We start from the raw sequence: 18,595 nt of genomic DNA on the forward strand, positions 1-18,595 counted from the left end.
GGGGGTGGCAAGAGCCTTAGCCAATATCTGGAAGCCCAGTGGTGACAGGTGTAAGCCATCCCTTGTGAAGCAGCGTGGCTTGTCCAACATATCATCCCAGGCAGACAGACATTGGATCCCCTTAGAATGACACCAGTACTTGAGCCAATTGTTAAAGCTGATCATCTTGTCTTTGTATTGTGGTATCATTCTTGGTGAGGGCAAGATGCTGCTCAGGGTCAGGGTCATACCAGCCTGGGCTACATAATCGGAGAGCTCCTCTATGTCTCTTTTCATGTAGTCCAGGGAGGTACATCTCAGGTCATTCACACCAGCATGGACAATGGCAGAGTCATATTTGTACTTGCTTTGGAGTGACCTGAGTGCGTGTGTTATGTGTCCTCTACCCTTCCTCTTATTCACACACATACATTCTGTCTTAGTCCTGCTGACTTTCATTCCTTTCCTCTCTAGAGCAAATCTCCACCTCTCCAGGGTCTCCTCAACCTTTTCCGTACTCTCACGACAGATCACAACGTCATCTGAAAACATTATTGTCCACGGGGACTCCTGTCTAATCTAGTCTGTCAACCTGTCCATCACCATTGCAAATAAGAAAGGGCACAGAGCTGATCCTTGATGTAATCCCACCTCCACCTTAAACATGTCCATCACTACAGACTTCGCCACTGTCACACTACCCCATACATATCCTGTACCACTCTTACATACTCCTCTGTCTCTCCTGACTTCCTCATACAGTACCACAGCTCCTCTATAGGCACCCTGTTATATGCTTTCTCTAAGTTCACAAAGACACAATGCAACTCCTGACCTTATCTATACCTCTCCATCAACACTTTCAGAGCAAACATTGAATCTGTAGTGATCTTTCCCACATAAAAGCATACTGCTGCTCACTAATCATCACCAGTAGAGGCCCTCAAGTTTTTATCCTGAGCCCTTCCTCTGTAGCATTTATTTATTTTTTTATGTTAATACAGATGTGATTGACTGTGGCTTATTCAGTCTGCTGATGACTGCAAACTAGATACCAATACATGCTCCGCTGAGGACATGCACATTTTGGAACAAGAGCTTGATCAAACTAATGCATGGTGCAGTGACCATGAGCTTAAAGTTAATACTAAAATGCAGTTTGTTTTTATTTGGGAAGAAAAAATACCACTTTATTCTATATCAGACAGCCACCTTGAAATTTACTCAGTCAATCTGGGTTGTTTTTGTAGACAACGAACTAACTTTTGGCCACCTTGTGCCACCTGTAGTCAGACAATTCTTCTGCTCAGCACAAAGAATTTCTGAATGTAAGCCTTCCAGGAATGAAAAAATCATAATCTCACTCTATACCTTCTTTGTCAGACCCAGCATGGAATACAACTCCCTTGTGACACGTACCTCTCTAAGCATCTTGTCCAACTGAAAGGTTTCAAAGATTTCTGACCAGGAAATTTACTTATTTAAGCTCACTAAGCTATTTTGTTAGATAAAAAGACTTCTCGCTATATTTTGCTTATTACAGGTTCCTTCATGGTGATCTGTGCCTGGCCTTTTAAACCATGAAATACTCCATCTTTCTTTGTGTTCCGCCCCTAAAGAAATAGTACCACAAACGCCCACACCAAAGACCTTAACATTCATGGACATATAAATGGGACAGGATGGTGTAACAGAGTTTTTACCCACTGAATATTCTACTTATTGAATAAGCCTTGTCTACAAATCAAGCAATGCAACACATTAGCTGCATTCAGAACTGTCATGGACAATTAGATGGTCATCTGTATACTCACCCAAGGGTATGTAGAACTCTCAACCAGGGAGCCTAGCTTTTTCAGTTATTCTTGGGCTTTTATGAACTCCTGCAAAGCATATGATCAATCATAACTTTTGCCCCATCTATAACGATTTTAGACTTCGAAAAGCTGAAACATTACTTAAGTTTTGTGGCTGCCACCCACAGTCCAAGGGTTGTAAAATGACATCTGGACTTCTCTATGTAGCATTATCAGGAAGACCAACAGAGCTCAGTGCTTAAAGCGTATCAGTGATCAACTGAGAACACAAATAAAATAAAAGTACCAAATACGCTGCTTCAAGCACAAATGAACAAAAAGTCCCCAAGGCGATCAGGTACTAAGAAACACACTCCTTAACAAAAAATACATGTATTTAGCACTTTCATCCACATCAAGTGGACTTCATCAGAATACATATAAATGAACCACTGTAAGTTTATGTGACATTTAACTTTTGTGCCAATTATCAATGGACCAATAGAAATGTAAGAACATTTTAAAGAAATACTATTTAAATTCTAATAGTCCATGATCTCCATCATATATAAATCCATAAATGGTAACCCTCACTATAATACATAATAAGATTGTGAGTAATTCATTCAAAACATATATGTGAATTCATATGAAAATATGTTTAATAAAAAATGTTAAAAAAAAAACATTTAAAAAGCATTTAAAACAATTTACCAGAACTTAAAAAAAAATCATGAAGCTATGTAGATAAACCAGATGAATTTTGGACATAATTATGGTAACTGTTATGAAATAATGTTTTTAAAAAATTAAGAATTGATCCGTAACAATTATAATGATTTGCCATTAAATTCCTCATATGATACTTCATAAAATACGTATTCATAGTCAACAACAATTCATAAGCGTGCATGGGGGATGGGCTTAATGGGGATGTTGTCATTCTGCCCTGGGTGTGTGGAGGCATCCAACAATAGCTGCCACTTTATTTCTTTCTCCCCCAATATAGCTTTGCTGTTTCCTCCCCTGGGGTTCATGTATACCACTTCTGATATACAAATTTAAAAACATGATTTTCCCCTTTAGTCTCTACATGTCTATACAATGCATTATTATAATCCTTTTTCCTAATGTTATAAAAGATGATCATAAATTCTATTTTTAAAAAATCTGTCCGTTTTTCCTACATAAAAACCCATACACTCCATGCACTTGGCTAAATAAATCACATTTGGAATTGCAGTCAACCTGTTTAAATATAACTGTAGACCTGTTTACATCGTCTAGTGTGATTTTGTTCACTTTATATATATATATATATATATATATATATATATATATATATATATATATATACAACTACATTGATTGCAGTGCCCACACTTGACTGTGTGTCCTGTTTTTTTTTCTGCTTCACCCTGATGTCATCATACCTCTCAAAGTTTCTCTTTAAATTCATGTCCATTTTATACACAAATGTAGGCATGTCATCTATAATGTGTATAATTTCATCTGCCTTTTAAGATGTTCCAGTTATTACTAATCAAACCTTTAACCTTATTAGTATAAGGGCCATATTTCACAATACAAGCCCGGTTGTACTGGGAACAATTACTATCCTCCTGTTTGGTGTTTACTAGCACACAGTCGTTTCCTAGTATGGGCTTATATTTTTTCCCCATTTACTAATGACGTATCTAGTAATGTCATTAATTAAACCACTAGGATACCCTCTCTCAAAAAATAGGATTCCTATATAATGCACTTATTCTATCATATCACTGTAGCAGGACATGATCCTGGCTGCTCTTATACATTGGCCTTTCAGTATATTTCGCATCAAATTCCTAGGATGATTACTATTATATTCTAAATAGCTATTGCTAAATGTATCTTTCCTATAAATGCGTGACTTGAATCCTACCACAGTGTTTTCTATGTATGTATCCGAGTAAGTAGTGGCTTCTTCGTTAAAACTGTGCGTGAATTTAAGAAAACCACTGGTTCCATTTAAATAATTTATAAAAGTTTCTATATTCTCTACTGGGCCACCCCATGTAATAAAAATATCTGCCAGGAACCTATTATATAATCTAATGTGATCATAGTGTGTGCTGTTAAATACATATTCTTCTTCCCAGTCCAACATAACAAAGTTGGCAAAAATGGGGGCACACGCTGCCCCCATAGCCACCCCTTTTATCTGCTTGTAGTATTCTCCTTCATAGTAGATGAAATTGTTCTCCAACACTAATGACATACAACCAACTATAAGACAAGTCCTGTCCCAGTCTAAGCCTGCATATGTTTTAATACTACTACTAAAACTTTCCAAACCCTCAAGCTTAGGTATACAGGAAAACAGATCTATAACATCAACTGTAATAAAAATCAAATCCTTGTTCCATATTCTGGTATTCAGTCTACTTAAAAAGTCCCATGAATCCTTTAGAATATGAGGGTTTTTTTATTAAAGGAGTGTGTTTCTTAGTACCTGATCTCCTTGGGGACTTTTTGAACATTCATGCCTGAAGCAGTGTATTTGGTGCTTTTATTTTATTTGAGAGCTCAGTGCTTCCTAAAGCAACACTGTAGGAATTAGCCGCATCTGGTTACAATTTGACTGAGGCATTACAATTGTTATTTAGTAACCACACAATGAATAACTTCTAAAAGAAAATAACTAGTATTGCATTACTAGAAAACTAGCATAACAATTGCTCACTCTCAAGACATTTAAAAAAAAAATCAAAGTTCATAGTTTGGGCTGTAATGTGAACATAATATGGCCATATTCTCAGCTTAACTTTCTTTAGCTTTGCTTGAATCACAGGCAAATACAAGACTTTCAGTCTGCATACTATTACATCTCCGGCCAATAGACAGAACTCAGAATAAAATCTTGTATTTTGCATCTGTGAGGGAAAGACCGTAATCATTATGCCAAACCTTCCCCCAGGGAATAAGAATCAAACCCTACCCCTTATGTCTGGGAGGTAAACATCTTAACCATTATACCAACACTCAAACAATCTAAAACGTTTACTAATTACTGATTGATGCAAACAAACAGTTCTGAAACTTCAATGAAGTGCTTCGCAGTATATTTATTACTTTGTATGCCATTTTATACATATTAAGTTGTGATGTTTCAATGATATTTAATATTTACATTTGTCTAAAATACAATATCCCCATAAAAGCAGGTCAAAGAAATATTTATCCCCAATTTTATATTCTGCACAGAACATGTGGCATGCTATTACACATAACATCTAGTGTTACTGAAACCCTATGCCTTCCATTGCATACCCTGGATCTAACTCTCAAGTTGGGCATCATTTTTCCCAGATGTTGGGACGGTCAGCACAGCCTGCTCATTCATGCCTGGGTTGAGACAGCTTTAGACTCATGAATGAGCAAAGCAACCTTTCAGTCCTGGGACTTTGGTATTCAAAATGGTCAGCTGACACAATCTGCAAGCGAGTATTCTTCATGTAGTTGTAAAAATATCCAAAAGCTCCTGTATAAAATTTTGAATTAAACTATTACCACCCCTCTGAAAAGAAAACTATCAGGGGAGTGTTCTATCCCTAAAGAATTCTCAGGAGAACTTAATATCAGCTGTTCCCCATTTAAACCAGTCACTGGAGAAACAGCCTTCTCATGAACAGGCCTAACTCTCAGGAACAAACTACCGGCTGAAACAAGGCATCAAGACACTTAAGAAGTTTAAGAAGCACCTTTATGAACACCTCTTCAAAGTTGTTTACAAATGCTTTAGGGACAATGGATAAACTCTTTAAATGTTTAATTTAAATTAAATTTTAATTCTCAGAAATGTTTAGTCTCAAAAGGCTCATCTCTGTACTCTTTTTTACTCACTTCCATTTGAGTTTTCTTTTCCAAGGAAATTCAGTGCAGTTTAATGTAGCCAAATTGTATTGCAACCCTTGTAAAGTGAATGTATAACATTTTACTTACTATGTAATCCTAACAAATCACACAGGAAATGTAAGTTCACTTGCACTGTTTATTGCCTCTGAACCTGGGTTGTGGCTGAAAAGGTGCTTTGGGCCAGTCCACCTACCCAGTCACTAAATAGTATGTAAATAAACACTATGACACACGTGGTACGTAAGTCGTGCCTTTCACAAGACCATCAAATTGAAAAGATGTCAGTAAAAAGAGAGTGATATGAAGCTATTAAAAACACATGTAGTGACATCTGCAATTCTGCAGTGAACCATTTCTGAGTGCTTCATCCGGGGACAGCTCCAGAAAAATGCATTACCATTTCCAATAAAGTATCTGCATTGGAATATTTTCCTTATTGTAGTCATGTATATACATGTGTATGTGTCAGATACAAATAGTTTGAGGACAGACTGTTCTGTTTTCAGATATCTGCAGTATATGTATTACAAATGCAATGGTAGTAAAAGCAGTCTGTAGGCACTGAAAATGTTAAGCATTCTCTCTCATCACCTTGATAAAAATACTTAAGCATTACAAAATAACTATGCATTTAATAACCATACTACAAGACTCTGTTGATAGTCAAAGAGAGATGGACCTGTAGTTTAGTTTTAGAAAAAAGTGTATACCAATATGTATAAATAACCAAAATCACAACAATATTCATAATTTACCATTTAATGTCAGTGCTATACATATAAAAATGAAATATTCAGTGTAATGTACATTTGTTTCACATTATACAATGCAATACAAAACATTCTATAAATTAATATCAAAAATATTCATTATGCCCATGTATTTGAAATCAGGAAACAATAAAAAAATATTTGATATGTGGATTCATAACAATTCTACAAATAGAAATCACATGTAAAAAACATTTTATATAAATTTCAAAAATATTCATGCTTGAATATTATTTGAATAAAATAATCACCCTAAGTACTTCTGATTGGGATTCATTTAAATAAGAACAGTTTGTGGATCCTCAGTTCATATTTGACAATGAGATGCAATTAGTTATGTGATGCCTGATACAGGCTTAACTGTAAAATAAGGAAATGTAGCATCTGTCAACTAAGGCAGAGACAGAATATGCATACAGGGCACCACACAGTACATTTTAACACATTTGCACATTACAAAGCAAAAAAAAAAAGTGTGACAATATGTCAAACTAAAAAGACACAAAGTGTCTAAAAGTATTCAAAGTATGATCTTTTGTCAGAACAGAGACCATACACAAAAATATAAATAAATTCCTGTTTCAAAACTGCAAATAATAGAAGCAGAGTACAGTGGAATTAGTACTGTATTCCGCAGGTACTACTCTTAAAGAGCAGTTCAAAAAATTACAAAGGATAATTCTGGCAGCTGACATTGCCGAGTCTAGTAGCAGTAGTACAGGATAACAACAGTGAGTAAAAAAATGCTCATTCCATACAAAATATAACCCACAATTCTATATACACATAAATATGTATGGGTATATTAAATATAATTTAAATAGCTTAGTTTATTTTAATAAATATGCCAGTGTCTCACAATCCCTGGGTGAAGTTTTCATGAACCCTATCAGATGCACACAGTCCTGCCAGTGAAACAATAATGTCTTCTTATAGCTTCACAAATGGCACTCCTGCTTTTTGCAGTTCCCAGTTGTTAACATGCTGCTGGTGTTCCATTTCATACAGGAAACAGGTACCAAGATTCTGTGGTTAAATATTCATCTCACACATGCTGAAAATTGTGTTTTCCACTGAAACATAAAGTATGATGCATTAGTACTTTTGTTCTACAGATACTTAATTTTGTTTTCTCAACAATTTATCAGCTTCAAATTTATTGATGAAATTAGTCATACACTAAAGCTGTAGTTCATAAATAAATATTAAACTGTGTAAGCTCTTTGCCCAAGACAAGTTACCACCTGTTGTAGCTTCACAAATATCAATTGCTAACACCACTATTTTAGGAATGACTGATATACATATATCTATATCTCTATATTTCTATAGCTATACACACACACACACACACACACACACACACACACACACACACACATATATATATATATATATATATATATGGGTATACTTGAGTAGACTGACCACTCACTTATCTGACACCCAATTGTCAAAGATGACAAGACCGACACCTTCAGATGACCAACATCTGGAAGACCGATGTTTCACATGAGGCAAGTAACTGGTTGGCCATCCTGTTGAAATTTTCCCGGTAGTGTGCTCTCGAAGTTTTTATATTTAGTTCGGGGGGTGTGGGGGGGGGGTGAAGCCCCCCACATAGTTGGGTTTAATTTGACTTACTTTAGTTAATTTTATCGAGATGGCCAAGTGGTAACTTACCTCATGTGAAATGGTCTTCAAGATGGTGGTCTTCTAAAGGGATAGGTCTTCTCGTCTTGGGCAACTGGGTGTCAGGTAAGTGAGCGGTCGGTCAACTGAAGTAGACCCATATTATATATATATATATATATATATATATATATATATATATATATATATATATATATATATATATATCACACACATGCACACACACACACACACACACACACACACATATATATATATATATATATATATATATATATATATATATATATATATATATATATGTATCCCTGTATAACATATTTCCATATTCATGGTACATATCTAAAATACTACAACATTTAATATATAAAAATATAACATATCATGCTACACATTTAAATGCCTAAAGCGGGGCAGAGTTTCTCTCTATCCAAGAATGTTGGATTAAGGTTCAAATATTTCTGAACAGTTAATTGCTCATATTGCTATAAGCAACATTTTACCTAAACTTTGCAGGCTAGTGTAAAGTAGCATTTTACCATATTATCTACAAATTAGCAAAGACACAAAGCATACCTGTTCAGTATTTTATCAATGATGACCTTCACCCACTTAGCCTCGGGATTCAGGCAGGTCAGCTGGCCAGATTTCAGTGTTGCACTGCAATACAAAAGCAGTAAGCACTAGTAACTAACTTGAAATATGCAGAGAGCTGGACTGCAGTGGACAGTACTGTATAAATGCATTGGTACTTGTGGAGTATACTTACATGACCTCGACTGCACTGCAATGTGGCCCCTTGGGGATAATTTCAATGTTTGCCATGCGCTTATGAGGGATGAATTCGGAAACTGTGTTTATACACTTACATCGCAAATCCACGCCTAGAGCTGCGCCTAAAATTGGAAAAAAAAAAATAATACATTTCTTAAAAGAAAGGAACTGCTGACATTCCTCATTAGTCTCTTGTAACATTATTAGCTATGCAGTGTTCAGTATTACTCTTTTTGTTTCAGGACTACTAAATATACACTTCATAGCTAAACACACAACGATGTGTAAGTGGACTAGGGAAACAAACCCGAATGCCTTACACCAGCTTGGCTTTCTGTTTTGTGTTATTATATATTTTAGATGGTAACAGTGTGCATTTCATTTATTCTAACTGCATGTTTGTGATACTTGCTTCGTTGAATTTCATGCTGAGGTCACAACTAAGAGTCTCTGGTTACAAGTAGAAAGAAACTGCATTTTAAAGCGCCTAATTTGTTCAGTACAATGTATCACGTATATTATGTCCTTTAAGTATGATTAAGACTTACTCATACAGTGTATAACGACTTAGTTCACTGGTAATACCTCTCTCCTACAAGCCCACCCCGTCCCCCACTAAGAATTACAGAGCCCCTGCCTCCCACTCCCTGCCAGGTGATCCTTTCACTTACCTGAGGAAAATGCAGCGTGAGTGACCAGCAGCAGGACGGAGAGGGCTACTTTGGAGCTGGGGGTCATCTTTTCGGTTCTTCACTTCACAAGAGAGAGCAGTGCAGACCGCTGTTTCTGTTGTGTGAGTTGCTGTGAATAGTTTACCTGTCTACTTGCTGTCCACAGCTGCTCCTTTTATTCTGTACAACCCGCGATCGTAAGGCCAGGCCCACAGGAAGCAGAACGTCAGAAAAATTCCAGTTCTCCATGATATTTTGGAAATTCCTTCGTAAAGTGTGTGTGTGTGGGGGGGGGGGGGAGTGGAAATGCTGTTGTTTTTTCTCAATAGTAAGACCACCTGTTTTTGCTGTAGAACAGATTGGGCTGTGACTTGATGTAATCTTTGCATCCTGGGGGAGGAGTGGAAATGCTGTTGTTTTTTTCTCAATAGTAAGACCACCTGTTTTTGCTGTAGAACAGATTGGGCTGTGACTTGATGTAATCTTTGCATCCTGTTTTTCAACTAAATGTTGTAAATTCACCACCAGACAGGAAACAGTGCAAAATAATAAAGTAGGTAATATCGAGTCCATTATCGCAAACTCGGTTAGAGACACCCTTTCCGATGGGTAGTGTAGACTATACCAGACGACTGACCAAGTTTTATAAAAGTGTGTGATAATAAGAGCTTCATAGCGTGTAGAGAGATTTATCTGAGGTACTGTTATCGGCTACTGAGAGGTAAACGCGAAAACAGAGCCAAGTTGTCAACAAAAGAATATTAATAAAGCTCTTATTACTTCTGGAATTCTACGTTTCCCGTATATGTGAGAGCTAACGTGCCATGCTGTAAAATGAATTAAACTATATTCCATCTAGCCACAGCTCCTTTTCCCATTCTTACACTTGGGGTCGGGGTGTCACTTCAACAGAGCCAAGGTTTACACTACTGGGTGGCTAGTCCTGCCGCGGGTGTTTCTTTCATACCACACACACTGCCAATTTAGAGTGCCCAGTCCACCTACTGCAGTTCTTTGGTATATGGAAGGAAACCGGAACAACCCCACTCAAATACATGGAGGACATGTTAGGTCAGCACAGAAATCATCCCAGCCCAGAATCGAACCGGACCGAACAACCTCTTGTTGTGAGGCGACACTGCCATCCACTGCACCACTACATTGGGGGAAAAAAACGTTTATACCACCCCCCCCCCCAGCCAGAAATCACATTCACGAGTTATACTCTCTGGTGGAACATTTATATGTAGGCATTAGTGTTCTTATTTTTTTAGGCAAGTCAGAATAAATTGGGCGAATCTGACTGCTGCCTTGCAGCTTTCTTTACGCGGTAAACTATTTTAAATAAGTTCTCAGTTTTAACTTCTGCAAGTCTTTTGGGTTTCTAATATCATGACTGGAATGGACCCACTTCCTAAGTCAAAGTATGATTAAAATTCATGAAATAAGTATTATTTCTTTCTTTGATGTCAGCCAGAAGTGCTCTTCGCAACACCGCAATGTTCCCAGTAATGACTCCTGCAATTTCTACGGAGTTACATCCTTTGGTAACATATCTAAATAAGGTTGTAGATGCTTTTTATAAGACTCTTTGGACCTACTGGAGCTGTCTGAGTATCTTTCTTCCTTATTACTCTCGTTTTTTTTTTAATTTGTGTCTTTCTGTATTTAAGACACTGTAGTCACTGGTTGAAGCAGTTTCAATGATCAATGCTACTTTTATCTTCTTTTCATGGACTACTACGCCTGTTTTTTTCACATCTGTTTTATTTAACTGTTGGTAACAGGTAATCCCATGTGATATAAAGTTCATCACTTTCTATAATGCTTTGTGGCACAGATTTCCAGTGTTTTTCAGCCAGGTCAGTACCATGTTTGCACAATCCCGAATGCAACAGTCTTGCCACATTATTATGCCTTTCATAATACAGTCCTTTTGCCAATAGTATATCACAACCAGCAACAAGATGTGTGACTGTTTCAAATTCTGTTTTACAAAATCTACATTTGTCTGTTTCTCCACATGTTCAATGGGCTTTGTTTGTAAACCAGCTTGTAGGTAAGTCCACTATCTTGAGCTGTCAATATTAACCTTTCCTCTTTTGGTTTACATTCACCTCTCCTTAACCATTCCTGCATTCAATCCTGATCAACACGAGGTTGTTCCAAGAGTTTCCTACACTTGCAACTATATTTTTGCACATTCCACATTTCTTGTTTTCTCATCTGATCCATCACCTTATATTCCTTTGTTTTTTGGCACATTCAGTTGATACCTGATTTTTATCTTCTGGTTTGATATCCATTCCTGCTTGACACTGATATGCTTCTGCTAAACTAAGCAGGAAAGTCATCTTAGACTTGTTCTCCTCATTTTTCAAAACTTTCACTACATTCAGGTCTTGAGAGGTCAGCAGTCCCACTATCGCAGATCTATACATGTAATAATTTTCGAGGAGGCCCATACCTCCTTCAGTAAGCAATATCCTCTCTGAATCTCTGTAAACAATCTGTTTTGTTATAAATCTTAATAAAAATTTGTTTAAGAAAAGATAAAAAAAAAGAAAGGGAGAATATACAGTGGGTATAAAAAGTGTACACACCCCTGTTAAAATGCCAGGTTTTTGTGATATAAAAAGTGAGACCACAATAAATCATTTCAAAACTTTTCCCACCTTTAATGTGACCTATAACCTGTACACTTCATTGAAAAACTAACCTGTTAGGGGGAAAATATAAAAAATAAAAAAACATACGATAAGCTGGTTGCCCAAGTGTGCACACCCTTAAACTAGTACTTTGTTGAAGCACCTTTTGCTTTAATTACAACATTCAGTCTTCTTGGGTAGGAGTCTATCAGCATGGCACACCTTGTCTTGGCAATATTTGCCCACTCTTCCTTGAAAAAGCACTCCAAATCTGTCAGATTGCAAGGGCATCTCTTGTGCACAGACCGCTTCAGCACACCCCACAGATTTTCTATTGGATTTAGGTCTGGGCTCCGGCTGGGCCATTCTAAAACTTTAATTTTCTTCTGGTGAAGCCATTCTTTTGTTGATTTGGATGTATGCTTGGAGTTATTATTGTGTTGAAAGGTGAAATTCCTCTTCATCTTCAGCTTTCTAGCAGATGCCTGAAGGTTTGGGGCCACTAGTGACTGTTATTTGGAACTGTTCATCCACCTTGACTAAAGCTCCAGTTCCAGCTGAAGAAAAGCCACTCCAAAGCATGATACTGCTACCACCATGCTTCACCGTGGGGATGGTGTTATTTTGATGATGCAAAGTATTGTTTTTGAGCCAAACATACCTTTTGGAATAGTTGCCAAAAAGTTCAACCTTGGTCTTATCAGACCATAACACATTTTCCCACATGCTTTTGGTAGACTTGATGTATTGTTTTGCAAATTTTAGCTGGGCCTGTATGTTTTTCTGTGTAAGAAAAGGCTTCCGTCTTGCAACCCTACCCCGTAGGCCAGACATATGGAGAATATGGGAGATTGTTGTCACATGTAGTACACAACCAGTACTTGCCAGAAATTCCTGCAGCTCCTTCAGTGTTGTTGTGGGTCTCTTGGCAGCCTCCCTGACCAGTTTTCATCTTGTCTCTTCATCAGTTTTGGAGGGAGATCCAGTTCTTTGCAACGTCACTGTTCCATATTTTCTTCACTTTTTGATGACTGTCTTCACTGTGTTCCTTAGTATATCCAATGCTGTGGAAACATTTTTGTACCCTTTTCCTGACTGATACCTTTCAACAATGAGAGCCCTTTGATGCTTTGTAAGCTGTCTGCGAACCATGGTGTTTGCTGTAGCAGGCAACTGAGTAAATGTCAGGAAAATCCTACTATGACAGCTGAACTTTATTTGGGGTTAGTCAGAGTCTCTTTAATTGATGACAGGTGTGTACACAAGAAGACTGAATGCTGTAGTTAATGCAAAAGGTGCTTCAACAAGTATTGGTTTATGGGTGTGCACACTTATGCAACAAGCTTATTGTACGTTTTTTATTTTTTTATATGTTTTTCCCTAACAGATTTGTTTTTCAATTGAATTGTACAGGTTATAGGTCACATTAAAGGTGGGAAAAGTTTTGAAATGATTTATTGTGGTCTCTTTTCTTTTATACCACAAAAACCTGGCATTTTAACAGGGGTGTGTACACTTTTTATATCCACTGTATAATCTTTTGCACATTTATCAAGACCAAAGGACATTTTTACATCATCTGAAAAAGTTTTGACTACTTGCAGTTTTGCTTTCAGTTCCTCATCTGATGTGCTATACTTATTTATTTATTTTATTTTATTTTTTTTATTTTACATTTGTTAACCAGGATAGTCCAACTGGATACATGTCCATTTTCAGTGGAGGCCCGGGAAGAAAAGCTCCAAAGCAACACATATGCAGGACATGCAAATATATTTTACTGTTATACCCCCGGATTCACGAATCGTCCTTGTAAGACTAAATAAGTCTTACTTAGAGGCTGCAGTTAAACGGTATGATGTCAGCGTGCCATGAATATTCACGAGGGCATGCTGACTCAACAGCAAGTCTAACACGGACCGTGCAGGAAAGCAGGGGGCGTGTCCGACTGCCGAGCAGTCTAAAGGTCCACACCCGTGCAAGTATCCGAAATGCCAAATGTCAACACACAAGAGCGAGTCCGCTCAAATGTCCATGTACACAACACCACACTCCCTGACATTGTAAACCCCCAGCACAGTTATAAAAAGTAAAACATTTCATTTTTTTTTTCTAATTCCCGATATAGCTGCCCGTATTTGCGCATGTGTGCGTGGGTGTTCCCATTGCTTAGCTGCAGTTAGCAATCCCGACATGGAAGAGCATAAGAAGGAATGTTTATGCAAATTACGCCAAATAGCAATAGCGTAATGGTAGAGCGTTCTCACAAAGAGGAGGCATTCAGTGTTCGAGTCCCACCACTCCCCTTCCTATTTATGTTCTAAAGTAGTATATGAAATAATTCCTGACATATATGATTAAACTTTTACTAAAAACCACTGAAATGGCCTATGTATCAGTGAACAAAATATATATTTATAAAGGATCCTGACATATAATTGCCCGCAGTTAAGCAGCGCTTTAACCAGCGCAATATAGTTGCCCGCAGTTAAGCAACGCTTTACCCAGCGCAATAGAGTTGCCCATAGCTAAATAGCGCTTTACCCACACAATAGAGTTGCCCATAGCTAAATAGCACTTTACCCAGCGCAATCAGTTTGTGCGGAGGTGCGTGCCGCGCCAACCAGCGCACAATAGGGCAACGTGGAGCAACATTGAGCAAAGTTGCTTAAACACAGCCACACCCCCTAGCCTGTCTGGACAGTAGTAAAATAAAATGAATGACAAGGTTCGAACCCAGGACTCTGTGCACCATAATCAAAGTACTGAACCACTAAGCTATGACAGCTTAGGATAAACAGCCACTGTCAACATACATATACTTATAAATGGTAGAATAACCATTACTAAGCAGGCCTGCAGTCAGCCGAGAATTTTTGAAAATGGCCAATCACAAAAAAGTGCGGGAAATGCAGCATATTTAAGCGCCATAGGTGGTAATACTCGCCATAACTGATTGTAGCTCCCATCTGCAGTTAGAATGGCTGGTGCTGGAGAGGTTACATGCTTCCAAGCGCAACGTTGGGGCATCAAGGAGTCGAAATACATGGTTTGGCTCCTTGCCCACCGTCATTAGTCAAAACTCCTGCAGGGCCAGTTCCAAGGGACAGAGTACAAGGCAGAGGCTTGGAACCAGTTAGCTCATGACCTCACCAGTGTCACAGGTGTTCCTCGGACTGGTGAGCAGGTCCATCACCACCATGCAGACCTGAAGAGATGGAAGCAGGACCTACTGAACCAATGGATACAGGAGGCCCGTGGGATGCAAGAGACCCCACAACCGAGTAGGTAGCCATGGAATGCAGTATGTAAGAAATTATAATTGATTCTGTATAATGGATAGGTATGTCTCAATATCCCTTCATTTACTTCACAGCTGCAGGTGACTGTGCTGCAAATCAGCAAGCCTATGCAGATAGGCTGCTAAGGCTGTGCCACCAGGCAGGTTAGTGATTATTCTGCATGTTTTGTTATATAAAATAGGTGAGAGAGCCTGAAAGAAACTGTTGTAGTCCAATAATACAGCCATAAAATGTCCTGAATAAGTCCTCTGCATGTACTGTTATATAAAATAAGTCAGAGAGCCAGAAAAAGAGTGTAGTAACCCATTAAGAAAGGTAAAATATGTCCGGAATAATATCTCTGCAGGTACTGTCATATAAAATAAGTGAGCGAGCCCGAAAAAGAGTGTTCTAACCTATTAATAAAGATATAATATGTCTTGAATATGTCTTCCGTATGCACTGTAATATCAAATAAAGGAGAGAGCCTGTGGAAATGTGTGTAATGTAATTAATAAAGGTATAAAACCTGGAGTATGTCCGTGTCACTTACTTTGAAATGTTGTTGTACCCTTGCATTATACAAATAGTACTGTTTTAATAAGTGCTGGCAACCCACAGTTGGGCAGTCCCATCTAAAGTGGGTGATGGAAGTGCTAGTAGCTGTGAAGCATATATACAGTCCTCAACAGTCAGTTACTGGCTGGCATGCATAAGTAAATCTGGCTCACGAGTAGCTTGTTAATTTGTTCCCCAGAAATGTGAGTGTGCTACAAGAAATGCAGGGTTCTGTACAAATTGAACTGAAAATGTCATGTGAACATATCCAGATATGTAGATAAAGAAATATAAATAAAATCAAGAAATATGTAGCAGTAACATCTGCATCTTGGTCAGTTAGTATGTCAGATATAGGTCAGGTATATAATGAACTAGCCAAACCCATTATACAACCTAATGCCTGTTGGCAAGTGTAATAATACATGTAGGGGATATACACCTGCAGTCACTAGGAATGTAGTGTAGACTAAAAGTACTTATAAGATGTTAATTGAGGTTTCTTTCTACACCCTACTGTATGTGCATAAACCATGCAATTCCACACCTCAATGGGTATGTGTAATCTCAAACATTTGTTGGGACATATGTCCTATTGTTCTATAAATATCTGCATTCACTTTGATGCATGTGCCCTGTTCAAACACCACAATTATGGTGGCCTGTTGCTACCAATCTTCCCTGCATGCTATTGGAATATCCACTATCGTTCAATATATGCATGTTTTATGCTTGCTGTTCAACTGTTGGAATCTTGGTGTGTTGGGTTAATGGGAATATTACTGCATTCTGTTACAACTAATTTGGAATGCTGTTGCTTATGTTGCAATTAAACACACCTAATCACAGAACTTATGGGACGGCCAGTCCCAGCGGACCCACCTGTCCCTCCTCAGCTGGCAAGTGCACCTGGCACCAGCAGGTCTGGTGCCCAGCCTGGGCTCCCCTCCTCCATTGGTCCTGTACCACCTTTGGGTGGAAGCACTGCAGGGGATGGGGCTCGTCCCCCCGTGCAAGCATGGGCGGAGAAGGGCCACTTGTCACCCTTCGAAGGGTCCGGGTTGTGGTGCATAGGGAGATCCAGCGTTCAGTCGCTGATCCCCTATGCCAGCTCAAGGTGAGAGTGGCGCATCTCACGGGTGAGCCTGCCCATCCTATGCAGCCCCCAGCACAGCCACCCTCGGGGCTGTGAAGGTGCAGTGGTGACTGCCCATGGGTGGGGATCTCAGTTCCACTGTTACCATCTGTGGGTTCATGGGCTTGCGATTTCCAACCATCCGTCCCCATCATTTGTGTTCACCCACCCCATGTGTCATACACTGCCCCTGTATGTGTCTTGTTTGTCTTGTCTGTTTACCTCCCCAACCTACCTCCCCAAACATACCTACTTCCTCTACCTCACTTTCCACTCTCACCTGAAAAAAAAAAGGGCAATCTGTACCCACAAAAAAATTACGCCCCATACATAGCTGCCCATTTCGCACACATGTCTGCTGGATATGTAAACTGATAATTATAATTGGCAGTACAACATACTTTGTTGTCCTCACCCCTCTCCCAGGGGTGGAAGGTTTCAAATGTCACTCCAAATTTATTGCATATGCACAGCTGTTGCTGGTAAAGAAATGGGCAGCTATGGACCTTCCCTACACCCGTCCTGCACATCCCGAGCTTGTTTTCCTACTGTCTTTCCCTCTTTGTGACCCCTTTTTCACCACTTTCCTATCTCCCCATTTTCTTTTCTTTCAAATAAATTAGCGTGAGGGTTAGCGGGAGTAAGCACTTTTAAGCAGTAGTAAGTGGATTTAAGCGAGTGTGCGCATGTGTGCGCTTAGCTAAGCATTGCACAAACCCACTTACAACTGCTTAAAAGTGCCTTAGTCACTCTATGTCAGGACCCTTGTTCTGCTCAGCAGCAAAATAAAACACCTCTGTCAGTCTCAAACCCCAGACCTTGGATACACTAGACTGCATGAAGTACCACTAAGCCACAGCAAATATACAAATAACCTGATGCTGAAATAAATAAATCATGCATTACAATGAGGGAATGTAAAGGGAAAATAGGAATGGCATAACACAAATCCTGTTCTGTGGGTCTTTACCAGCAGTTGTTGTGGAATTGCATGACATGACTGTGAAAAGAGAACCAGCCATTCTACCAGGGAATAATGTTACAGTAGCAACTTACAAACCCCACACAGTATCAGACCAGGATAAACACTGGCATAGTTGAATAGGGCAGAGGCCAGACTTCCCAACTGTGACTGCTTTACAGGGATGTCCTGGATTCATAAACAAATGTTAGCTGTGCTCCTCTGAATCACTCTGAAAAGTACTAACATTAGGCAGACAAGTGGGGAATCACACTTAATGAATAATGTCAATAAGTGAGAATAGACACTGCTTGCACATCAGAAAAGGTGTAGTAATACATATGCTCTCATTCCCAAGACAGTCTCAACTGAAACAGACCTGTAATATATTACAGGTCTATCTCACTTATATGTACATTTCCCTGAGGCTGTTCAAATATATACCTGAGAGTATCTGAGGCCTGGCAGAGGC

The 18,595-nt window shown here is 38.7% G+C and overlaps 1 protein-coding gene across 1 annotated transcript; it reads right to left on the reverse strand.

The window, feature by feature from the left end:
- Window positions 1–7,186: 7,186 nt before the first annotated feature.
- Window positions 7,187–9,797, reverse strand: LOC122793748 (permeability factor 2-like). Its single transcript, XM_044061949.1, has 4 exons — window positions 9,541–9,797; window positions 8,865–8,991; window positions 8,672–8,755; window positions 7,187–7,515 (listed from the first exon to the last, which is right to left on the reverse strand). Exons 1-4 carry the CDS (start codon window positions 9,605–9,607, stop codon window positions 7,488–7,490), a joined length of 306 nt encoding a protein of 101 aa, XP_043917884.1. The 5' UTR covers window positions 9,608–9,797; the 3' UTR covers window positions 7,187–7,487.
- Window positions 9,798–18,595: the final 8,798 nt, after the last annotated feature.

This window comes from Protopterus annectens, chromosome 2.part0, assembly GCF_019279795.1.
Source record: "Protopterus annectens isolate FY-2018-M chromosome 2.part0, PAN1.0, whole genome shotgun sequence".
Lineage (NCBI taxonomy): Eukaryota > Metazoa > Chordata > Ceratodontiformes > Protopteridae > Protopterus > Protopterus annectens.

Coding starts and splice junctions, on each gene's coding strand:
- LOC122793748 (XM_044061949.1), bottom strand. CDS start 9,607: ATGACCCCCAGCTCCAAAGTAGCCCTCTCCGTCCTGCTGCTGGTCACT. Junction 8,992..9,540: donor TCACGCTGCATTTTCCTCAG/GTAAGTGAAAGG, acceptor TTCCAATTTTAG/GCGCAGCTCTAGGCGTGGAT. Junction 7,516..8,671: donor ATTGATAAAATACTGAACAG/GTATGCTTTGTG, acceptor TTTATGTTTCAG/TGGAAAACACAATTTTCAGC.